The sequence below is a fragment of the Pelobates fuscus genome, chromosome 6 (assembly GCF_036172605.1).
Source record: "Pelobates fuscus isolate aPelFus1 chromosome 6, aPelFus1.pri, whole genome shotgun sequence".
Taxonomy (NCBI): Eukaryota; Metazoa; Chordata; class Amphibia; order Anura; family Pelobatidae; genus Pelobates; species Pelobates fuscus.
In genome coordinates, this window is record NC_086322.1 from 296923100 (window position 1) to 296935299 (window position 12200).

The window sequence follows — 12200 nt, forward strand, 5'->3', positions numbered from 1 at the left end:
GACCCCCAATTTGAGACCTGTACCTTGAGCCCCCCATCCTGATCCCCAAATCCTGAGACAGACCCCCACCCTGATCCCTTCACTCTGAACCCCCATCCTGAGCCAGGCTCCCATCCTGATCCCCCCCACCCTGCAAACAATGATCCCCCACCCTGAGACAGACCCCCACACTGAGCCCCCTACCCTTACACAGCCTTCCATCCTCAGCCACCCATCCTGATCCAGCCCCCCATCCTAAAACAGCCCCCTATCCTGATCCCCCCACCTGAGCCAGCCCTCCATCTTGAGCCCCTCCACCTTGAGACAGACCCCACCCTGAGATAGCCCCCCCCCCCTTCCTGAGCCCCCCAGTCTGCCAGCCATGGTGCCCCCCACTAGCAGTGTGGTTTTGCGGTGAGACCCCCCATCATGGTGCAGAAATCTCGCAATGGGGGGGTGTACCCCGCCCCCCCCGCAGAGAAGAAGCTGAAGGTGGGCTTCGTGGGGCTGGACCCGGGGGCCCCGGAATCCAGCCGGGATGGGGCCCTTCTCATAGATGGCTCCGAGCTGAAGCGGGGCAGAATCCTCAGCAAGCCCAGGTCGGGGGTCTGCGGCACCGGGAAGCCCCCCAAACGGAATGCCTTCTACCGCAAACTACAGAACTTCCTCTACAACGTCCTGGAGAGACCCCGGGGCTGGGCCTTCATCTACCATGCCTATGTGTGAGTACAAAGAGGGGGGCTGCACCCCATTAATAACTGTGTGAGTACAAAGAGGGGGGCTGCACCCCATTAATAACTGTGTGAGTACAAAGAGGGGGGGCTGCACCCCAATAATAACTGTGTGATTACAAAGAGGGGGGCTGCACCCCAATAATAACTGTGTGAGTACAAAAAGGGGGGCTGCACCCCAATAATAACTGTGTGAGTACAAAGAGAGGGGCTGCACCCCAATAATTACTGTGTGAGTACAAAGAGGGGGGCTGCACCCCAATAATAACTGTGTGATTACAAAGAGGGGGGCTGCACCCCAATAATAACTGTGTGAGTACAAAAAGGGGGGCTGCACCCAAATAATAACTGTGTGAGTACAAAGAGAGGGGCTGCACCCCAATAATTACTGTGTGAGTACAAAGAGGGGGCTGTACCCCAATAATAACTGAGTACAAAGAGGGGGGCTGTACCCCAATAATAACTGTGTGAACACAAAAGGGGGGGGGGGCTGTACCGAAATGATAACTGTGAGTACAAAGAGGGAGCTGCACCCCAATAATATGCCTAAAATAGAATAGAAAAGTTGTGTAGAGCTCCAAATAAACTGGCAATGTCTGTTGGCCTAATTACATGATATATTATATACATACATACATACTGTGCTGGTAGCATGTAGAGGGCCCCAATAATATGACAATTATGCAATGCCAATTGGTGATTCTGAAGAGGGGTGCCAGCCTCAATAATGTGACAAATCTGCAATGCCAATTGGGGAGTATGGAGAGGGCTGCTAAGCCCCAATAATGTGACAATTATGCAATGCCAATGGGGAGTATGGAGAGCAGTTCTGATCCCCAATAATATGACAGTTATGCAATGCTAATTGGGGATTCCGGAGAGGGGTGCCAAGCCCCAATAATGTGACAGTTATACAATGTTATTTGGGGGGCATGGAGAGGGGTGCTGAGCCCCAATATTGGAACAGTTATACTAGTCCACTTAATAGAATGATGGGCGCAGGGCTATGGCAATATGAGTTATGTGATGTAGCTGTTGGTGTGGGTACAGTAACCCCAATATTGTGTCATTACATAATGTTTACATTTCCAGCTTGTATCTCGATAGTCCGAGTCCCCTGTATGGGTAACCCCACATTATAGACTGACACGTTGCTGTGAGCTGCGCTCCTCTGTGTTTGCTTTTATTGGAAGTTGTGTAAGAGAATCGCAAAGGGTTAATCCCATAATACAGCTCTGAATGTAACATTTAACCCTTTTGTCACCGTTCTGGATTTGTGTGGCTGACTTACTGGAGACCAATATAGAAAAACAGAGTAATTTCACATCAAAAATTCTATAGCGCAATATGTGCTGCCACAAACAACCCAAACGCCTGGCGTTTTATGTTAGCTTATATGTTGCATACCTATATATACATAACTATAACCACTTCACTGGCTGGTGTTTGCGTGACCATCATATATTATTAATCCTTTACCCATCATTGGACTACATTTCATAGCACTCTCAGCTAGCCTGCTGATGGGAGTTGCCTTACACTTTGTGCCCCGGTTAATGCTATATTAAGTAGAATGCCCCATCTCTCCATCTGACATCTGTACAATACACCATACATCCCGATTAGTGACATTTACAGACTTTAAGGCTCCATTTGTGTCGTTGCCCAAAGCATTTTCTGGAGTGACTGCTGCTTTCCTCGACCGGAGGCTTTTTTTTTTTTTTTTTATAAATCTCCAGTTTTTCCCACTTACTGGAAGCATCCGTCCCTAGCAATGGATAACCAGATTCTTAAACATTGAGCCAAGATTCCTAGCCATGGATTTCCAGATTCCTAGCCATAGATCACCAGATTTTTCTTAGCCATGGATCACCAGTTTCTGAGCCGTGGAAAACAGACCAGTACCTGCTATGTACAGTATTGCACCTATAGAGAATATCTGTAGCCATCCAAAAATATCCGATTGCCATTGATACAGCAAATCGTGCACATAGCCAGATCTCAGTGCAGCCAGCGACTGATAACCCACCAGTTCACTTCACTTGGGCCCTAAACCTCCTATGTACGAAGACATCTGTGGAATCACTTTCGTCTTAATATTACTGCTTTGTATGGTGTCCAGATCGTGGCTGTACCTTTAATACCACACTACATCTCCGTGGCACAGGGTGGACTATGGTTCGTGCAGTTTGGAAGTAGCAGAAAACATTAATCATTCTCAAAGAAACCCTCCAAACGCCATAACCACTACAGTGAGCTCCCTTTGGAAGTAGTCAAACATTTTGGAACAGTTTGACTTTTCATCTGGGTTTCGCGAGGCGCTACTCCCTACCACCACTACAGCTACAGGAGAACCCTGCTTAGAGCTAGCTCATTGGCTGGGAGTATCTGCTGATCGCTTTCAACCAGTGAGCTAAGCCCCGCACTGCCAAGCTTAGCTCAGGCAGAACACGTCTGGATCTCCTGTAGTTGTAGTGGAGGCAGGGAGCTGCAGTCTGCAGGTAAGATGCAAATAGGACATGCATAATATTCAGGGATATCATTTTTAATATGTGCGGTAATAGCTTCTTGATCCCAGCAGAGATCTGACTGCCATTTTAGGGTCGAGAAGGACATTTATCCTAGTTTGTTGTAAAATTTTAAAACGTGCTACAAACTCGTTTTCCAGCCGTCTTTTGGATCAGCAGCACAAACATGCGAGGAAGGCTGAACTTGATGGACGCAGGTCTCTGTTCAGTTTATGTAACTATGATGTAATAAAAACGCTCGGTGCGCCTTCCCCGATGATGTGGAGGCCAGAAGAACCTTGCTTTTAAATTTTGGCTCCTTGGGAAGTCCGGACAAAGCCAGCAATTTGTTTTACTGTTTCTTTTGACACAATACTATATATTTTTTTTAACTTACCAAGAGTCTCTGTCAGCCGCAAATTGAATTTATTTTTGGGTTCTTCTGGTCCAAATGATCACTGGGAGAGACACACAGAGCGTCTATATTACATCTTCAAAATGGGAGTTCATTCCAACACCAATTACTTTACATGACATAACAATATTATTATATTATTGTTTTACAGCTACACCCCCTATTTGTATACAAGGTATGGTGCTTTTTTGGGGCGCGTCTCCTAGGTCGATGTTTTCTATAGCAGTGTTTGGCTTTATACCATGGGTGGTGGAGGGTCTTTTTGTAAATACGTCCTAAAACAATTCGACTACATACAATAGAGGAGAGCCAGGGTTTGCCTGGCACCATCACCACTGCAGCACACTGCAGTGGTTAGTGTATTTTGAATATTCTTTCAACAACGAAATCCTGCGTTGGTTGTCTACATATCTTGCGTGATGTACAATGAGAACTTAGCAGGCTTTTTCACCAACGTGCAACTTTTTTTTAGCAATTTAAAGTAAGTTTTTCCATTTCAGACCAAAGCTAGCAGTGCTAATCGTTTTGATTTCTGTATGTTGCCATTGATGACCTCAACAAAAATCACTTAAGGCAAATAGAAAAAAAAAACAAAAAAAGGCTAAAATAGGGGATTTGAACTTTTGAAGAATTTTTCCAGTCTACTTTCTGTGGTTTAATATCTCGTTAAGTTAATAAGCCCTATAGCATGTAAAGCCGTCGCCGTGTCACAATGAACTACTCATTGAACATAGCAGTGGAGTATATCTATTAATGTAAACGAAAGCGGTTATTTCTTACATAGTGACAATTTACGTAGATAGTAGTTTTTAAGGTTTTACTGTTTGGTTTGAATGCAGTGTTCTTTCTGATCTCCTTTCACTTTTATATTTGTCTTCATTCAAAAAATAAAAAATAAATTTCAACTGCTCCAATTTAAAAATGAGTAGACACGGATCTTCATGCAAATTTAAATTTCCCATCATTCCCTGATACAAGAAAATTGTGTAAGTGAAATTATTTAGCGTCAAATTCTCTCGGTGGACCTTCTCAGTTAGCAGTTGAGATACCATGTTGTTTTATTAATACATTTTTTTTTTTTAAAAAAAGAGACAATTAATAACAAAAGTAAATTAAACGTGTCAAATTCGCTTTAAATTGAAAAATCAGTGCTAGTCATTTAACTCTTGTATTGCTCAACAAAAAGATCAAAGTGTACAAAGGCTTGTGTGGCACTTCATGGGTTACAAACTGGAATTGTGCTTGGCTGAGATTACAGCTGGGTTAGGTGGACAAATGTGATCTCTTTTTTTACACGTTAAACAGAATATTGAGGAATGTGCGCAATGAATTTATGTCACAGACTTAGACCGGCTGCAGCTATTGAAAATGTCCAGTTCCATCCATTAGCAAAGCTCTAGCGAAAATGTTCTTTCTGATTAATAATGTATAGGGGAAAGGAAACACATTGAGATTGGGTCTCACTTCCATTCCAGGGAGACTCTGAATATGGAGGAAATTGTGTGATTTTTGTGGTAGAATTTAATTTAAAACCAATAAAAGCTAACATCGTAAAGGAATTGAAGAATGCTCAGGATGTGTATAAGGCTAACGCAGTAAAGGAATTGAAGAATGCTCGGGATGTGTATAAGGCTAACACAGTATAGGAATTGAAGAATGCTCAGGATGTGTATAAGGCTAACACAGTAAAGGAATTGAAGAATGCTCAGGATGTGTATAAGGCTAATGCAGTAAAGGAATTGAAGAATGCTCAGGATTTGTATAAGGCTAACGCAGTAAAGGAATCAAAGAATGCTCAGGATGTGTATAAGGCTAACGCAGTAAAGGAATTGAAGAATGCTCGGGATGTGTGTAAGGCTAACACAGTAAAGGAATTGAAGAATGCTCAGGATGTGTATAAGGCTAACGCAGTAAAGGAATTGAAGAATGCTCGGGATGTGTATAAGGCTAATGCAGTAAAGGAATTGAAGAATGCTCAGGATTTGTATAAGGCTAACGCAGTAAAGGAATCGAAGAATGCTCAGGATGTGTATAAGGCTAACGCAGTAAAGGAATTGAAGAATGCTCAGGATGTGTATAAGGCTAACGCAGTAAAGGAATTGAATAATGCTCAGGATGTGTATAAGACTGATTTGGTAAAGGAAAAGTTAAATATTAAAATGCGTCCAAACCTATAACCCCTTCCCTCCCAACCATATGTATACATGGGTGAATATTCATTTTGCATTGCACTATGCAGTATAATACAGATGCCTGGTGTAACAGTACTTACTGTTTGAAGGATTTATGGCCACACAGGCTTTGCAACATTTGTGTATCTTTCTACAAAATCGATATCAGTATTTCTGCCTATATGCAAATATTTAACCATTCCAAAATAATGCATATATCCACTTATATATCCGTAACAGATTTTGTTTATCAACCCCTTAAGGACACATGACATGTGTGACATGTCATGTTTCCCTTTTATTCCAGAAGTTTGGTCCTTAAGGGGTTAAGGACACCACCTCCCCAGTCTGTTTCTTACTATTTATGTGTCTTTTCACAAAACAAAATAAAGATTAAGCAGGCCTATACTTGAGGGTCCATTTGATAAGTCTTAGGTCAAAATCGCCAAGTTGGGAAAACTTTTTTTGTAAATATAATTTTTATTGTTTTATCAACAGTAATTTGCATATTCTCAAGAAATACAGAACATACAGTGCGGGGCTCGCAGGTCCCTTTATATAACTAAGAGGAGATAGTGCAATAGCCATAGAAAATCACAACAGTATGTGAGCACGCAGGCCCCAAGCATCCGAGGACTCGCAGGTCCTTTATTGAATCACATTTCCAGTATAGCAATGGTAGTTTATTGCTGGGGTTTTGGTATTCTCTCCCCGCACTTTCCTTTTTGAGAGTTGGATGTTTATTATAGCCCGGAATTTCAGGTGTGTGTCAGCGCGGGACTCGTAGGTCCCCAGAGGGCCGTGCAAGGGTTAGCGATGGTCTTATACATTTGTGCTTGCAGGCCCCCTACCTCACCTTGTGACACTCTGTCATGTTTGCTAGGCATGTCTCAGATCCCAGGATCCCCACATTTGATTCTCCTAACTGCCGCACTGAAAGAGTCCTGCCAGCTGATCTCTCTGGCTGGTCCCTGCCCCTCAGCCGTCTTCTGAGTGTATGGGTATAGTATAAAGGGGGAAACGGGGTACATGGGTGGATACTGGGGCGTCGGGTAGTCGTCAGTGTCCTGCGTCTTTGTTGTGATTAAATTTGTGGTCCGTCCATGTCATTCAGTACTGTAGCTTGTCAGCAAAGTCTGGTTTCGTCATCGTCAGCAGCCATTGTGTCCATGTGTTTAAATATGATTGGTGAATGCCCGCTGTGCTGGTGTGAAGGTCAGTGGTGTATCCTGGTTTTGTGCTGCCCTAGGGGTCAAGTGGGCCAGTGACTGCAGGCGACAAGGGAGCACTGATCCTCCTGTTCAGCTCCCTCGCGCGCCACAGAGTGATGCCGGGAGCTGGAATATGACATCATATTCCGGCTCCCGGCATCACTCTGGGGCGCGCGAGGGAGCTGAGCAGAGAGCTCACTAATCAGTTCTCCCTCGCCAGCGCCGGAATGTTAGTTAGCCGCCAGGCTAACAAGACATTTGCCTAGGCATTTGGGGGCGGCTTTTTTTGCCGCCCCCTGGAAAGTGCCGCCCAAGGCAAATGAGAGTGAGTATATACACTATTCTATACAATTCTTGCAAAGAGAGAAATACTCCACACTTAAAGTATTACAGATTTCTGAAGTTTGTCATTTTCTTGAATGTTGAACATTTCAATAGAAATCGATCCTTTTATAATTTTTGGCAGAAACACCTTCCTGTCTGTCACAGACAGGGACCTTTTCAGTGAGCTAAACTAGAGCTCAATGGGGAACATAGTAAAGCCGTGATCGAGTCAGCATGCGCACACTTGCAGATCCAGCTCAGAAACATCTCAATGAGAAGCCTCTGATTGGAGTATTCCATGGCACAGAAAATAAAAGCACATTTTCTTTGGGAGTACATCCACTAGATTGTTAAAAAAAATTAATGGGGGGCGGAGCCAGCGCCCAAACAAGCCAGACGTGTTTCGGAGCTGCTCCGCAAACAGGCCCGAGAATGGAGGCATACAAGCCGACACTGCCCGCAGCAGCATATAGGCCACTGTCCTCGGAGGAAGACAGCAGCTCAGCTGATATCTCACCTCAACCGAGGCGGCGAACAGGACCACCACCAACGACCACAGCACAGGGGGACTCAGTACCAGCCACCAGGGCAGATATTAAAGCCCTAGTAACGGAGATCCAGGCCATGTTTACAGCAGACCTAGCTCCAATACGGGACGCAGTGTCCTCCCTCACTACATCAGGGTCAGGGGAGTGCCAGAAACAGTCTCAGGAGCAGAACTCCCTCATTACTGTAGGAGGCTCCTTGCCACTCTCCTTGTGCCCAAACAGGCCAAACAGATGGTAGTGGATTCCTGCTTCAGACTCAAAAAGGCGACCAATGCAGCCCAAGAGGTACCCAGGGATGTCCTACTAAAACTAGTTCGGGACTCCGACCGTGGAGTTATAATGGGGGCAGTCAGAGGCACCCCCACGGTGTCCTTTGAAGGAGCACAACTTGCATTTTTTCAGGACTTCTCCAGACACACCTTATCCTGGCGGAGATCCCTCAAGCCTATCACCCAGCTTCTCCAAGAAAACTCCATCGCATGCAAGTGGGGCCCCCGCCGACTGCTTGCCGAAAAAGCGGGGAAGACACACGCCATATCACACCCTGCTGAAGCGCCATCTTTCCCACAAGCTCTAGGCCTGCCAGTGGCACAGACAAGGGCAGTGGTTCACCCAACCTGGAACGTAGCAGACATTACCCCATTTGTACCCAGAGAGGGAGCACCCGCGGCGGCAGAACCGCCACCCTGAACTTTGGGACTGTACATACTTGTATACCACCAAAAATCGTTAATTGTTACCTTTCTTCACTGTTTAACTATATACCATACCTCTGTAGTAATATTGTTGGCTCTGTAAGCTTAAGGTACAGCGCTAACGTAGAGTAACCATGATCCCCCTCCCCCCCATCCTAACAGCACAGGGTCCACAAGCGACACCAACGCACAACACAGCCGATCTCTGAACACACCGCACACGACTCCAGCCACCTGTACCAGCACCAACATTCAAACATATAGCAAAGCCTTGGGAAGCTAAAGACCCGCTTAAACCCCAAAATAAGCGCCTTGTTGAAGCGTACATATCAGGGCGCACTGCGACCTAGTCACAAGGCGTGAAAAGCCTGTTACCAGCACCCCCCATACCACAAGCCGTAGGTCCACCTACAGAAGAGCCTGGGCGCACTAGTACCCAGCTAATAAAAAATGAGTAGGTCCAGCTAGGTGATGTATGTATAACTGTACTGTCTAAATCATATACCTGCTACTCACAAAATATGTGGTGTTATATGCCATTACTCACAAAAATAAAGAATTAAAAAAAAAAAAAAATGAGTGGAACACATGTGAGAAATACTGAACTTGATTGATGCATGTCTCTTTTCAGCTAAATACTTGTGATTCAATGGAACTATCTTATGAGCGGGCAGCAAAATGGATCTTTGCCCAGGGCGGCAGAATTCCTTGCACCGGCCCTGGCTATATATGTTTTACTTAATTATTAAAATGAGGCCTACTAACTCCATGAGTGACATACCACATACCATTGTGCACTTAATGCTTTGTGTTGATCCTGCACTATTTTGGTTGCGTATGGAGATTACTATTATTGATAAAAAAAAATTTTTGTGTGTGGTGTTGTCACCGTTGTGATAAATGTTTTTTTATGATTCATGCCCCAATCAAAATTTTGATTGTCAAAAAAAAAATGTTAATGTTTAATTCTTACACATTTTCTATGCACTATTTCACGTTAGCGCTATTATATTCCCATTTTTTTAATCTTTTCTTCACACAAGCTATTTAAATGAAAATATGATGGAAGTATCCTTTGTTTCTCGGGGTTAGTGGTAAATCCATTGTATCGTTGCTGTGGTTTGATTAGATAGAGACATACATGCTTACATAGATATGTAATGGACACTCAAATGGCGACTAAAAGATCATAAATATTGAGCAAGCGGTGAGTGTTTATGGAACATCGATTGACATCGCAGTATTCCAGGGCCTGCTCCACACACAATGTACATTCTTTAATTGCTCAGAACGCTGGCTATTTTACATTGAAAGCAGCCTTTTATACATATTTCTCTCCCCGGGGTCTGACAAATCCTGTAATGTTGCTTTTTCCCCTGAATTTGCTGACGCTATGTTCTTCTTTCTAATCTCTTGTCCGCATAGAATATGTCAATACCAGAAGAAAGGCTGCTTTAAAGGGAAATTTTCGTTTCAAGGGAACAGTCACTAGAGATTATAGCATTGGATGAAACCTTGAGAAATCACCTATAAATTGTGTTATCGTTGCCTTTTCATGTAAGGCTCCGACAGGTCACTCATTGAAAAACAGAGAGACATGCCTATTATGTGGCGATGAGCAACGCTTTGTTGTCTGCCGACATTGCAATTCTATGCTTATAAGGGAGAGTTGTCTCAGTTATAAGGGAAAAAGATAAAAATGAAGGGGAGTAGAAAGACGCCCCTCCAACCCTCAGTCTAGAATCCACCCAGGGCCATCGAAGCCTTTAGTATATTCAAGGCCTACAGTATGCAGACATCCATCCAAATCTCAGCCTAAAGTCCATCCAGGGCCATCGAAGCCTTTAGTATATTCAGGGCCTACAGTATGCAGACATCCATCCAAATCTCTGCCTAGAGTCCATCCAGGGCCATCGAAGCCTTTAGTATATTTAGGGCCTACAGTATGCAGACATCCATCCAAATCTCTGCCTAGAGTCCATCCAGGGCCATCGAAGCCTTTAGTATATTCAGGGCCTACAGTATGCAGACATCCATCCAAATCTCAGCCTAGAGTCCATCCAGAGCCATCGAAGCCTTTAGTATTTTCAGATCCTGAAGTAGGCAGTAGCCCCTCCAACCCTGAGTCTAGATTCCGTCCAGGGCCATCGAAGCCTTAATTATTTTCAGATCCTGGTGTAGGCAGTCGCCCCTCCAGCCCTGAGTCTAGAGTCCGTCCAGGGCCATTGAAGCCTTTCATATGTCCAGGTACACTCCTAAACAATTCCCTTATTTTTCATTTATTTTTTCTGTGCGAATTTAATATGGAGAAGGACCAATGCAGATTTTGCAGCGAGCCTTTTAATAATGTGTTAGCAGTGATTCTGTCCTTTCCCAATAAGAAGTTACTCAAAGATCGCTGCTCCTCCTGTAGGGTTAATGTATGTATGTAATGTTAAGTGTCTAATGAACGTTTCCAGTGTATAATGGTGATAGAAACAATTGTGCTTGAATTACAAATGTAGTGTACATAAACGATATACAAGTCAGTACATAGTTTATGAGGAAAAAGTCTATACAATGTATAGATTACAACAGACCATCCCACATATGTTTAAATAAGTATTTCACTATTTTCCCCTTATATTGGGATAATGTCATCTGAAGGGTTAATTGTCAGCATCACTTTTAATGATGAGGTTGAGAATGAAACTTGACAGCAAGTAACCGCCCACAACGCGGATCGCAACTTTGGTACCTGAGAGGCTGCAGCTGATCGAAGGTGGGTTTAATCACCATTATACACCTATATATACTGGAAACTTTAATTATGGAAGTTTTCTCCCCTGACGAAGGTGCCTCTCTGAGCACCGAAACGCGCGTCAGGATTTCCTTATTTTAATCACTTCACTATGCACTGATTTATTTTTCCACTTAGTTATTTATTTATTTTTCTCTTTACGAGGAGGACGGGGGGTTTATTTGGAGATCGGGGGGATGTGTTCCTACTACCAGGGGAATCTACTTAATCGAGGGATACTTGCAAGGACATTTTATTTAAGACATTATATATTAATAACAACCAATATTGTTTGTAGTAATAATTAACTCCACCAAGATACGTTTTTTTTTTTTATCTATTCTTTGAACGTGTTGAGCTAATATTTATACCAAAGTGTTATACTGCATCATTTTATATTGAGAGGTTAAGATTTTCTACCTTTCACTATACACTACCCTTCTCTACTCCACTTAGTGTAAATTTATGATATATTAACTCAGTAGATATCGTCCTGTACTAACGCTTCATTGACCTGTGTTAAGATATAGGTCTTATAATTATGTGCGTTATACTCCTCCATATTAATCTCATTTTCTCCTGTTCTAAGCCTTTAACATCTTAGCGAGTCTCTCCCTTATTTGTCTTTTTCATCCAATGTCTGTTGATATAAACCCACCTCTTTAAGGTCTAAGTGGGACTATATTATAAGGGGCTCTCTTCGGACATAGACATTGGTAACTTGAGAGACTACATGCTTTAACATATCACTAGGATGATAAGCAATAGATTTGTCTATGCTTTACGAATGGCACTAAGTATGGGTAGTACATTTTGGTAAAATCAATAAAGCCGATTTGT

General features: G+C 43.4%; 1 protein-coding gene across 6 annotated transcripts in view; it reads left to right on the forward strand.

Moving 5' to 3' along the window:
- The first annotated feature begins 205 nt into the window (after window positions 1-205).
- Window positions 206-12200, forward strand: part of KCNQ2 (potassium voltage-gated channel subfamily Q member 2) — a 61255-nt gene continuing 49260 nt past the window's right edge. For 4 of the 6 annotated variants that reach the window (XM_063459557.1, XM_063459555.1, XM_063459558.1 and 1 more), the window contains exon 1: window positions 206-701. In XM_063459557.1, the coding sequence (XP_063315627.1) occupies window positions 409-701 (293 nt within the window). In that variant the 5' untranslated portion in view covers window positions 206-408. The remainder of the gene's footprint in view (window positions 702-12200) is intronic. The other 2 variants (XM_063459556.1, XM_063459559.1) reach the window with 1 other exon arrangement.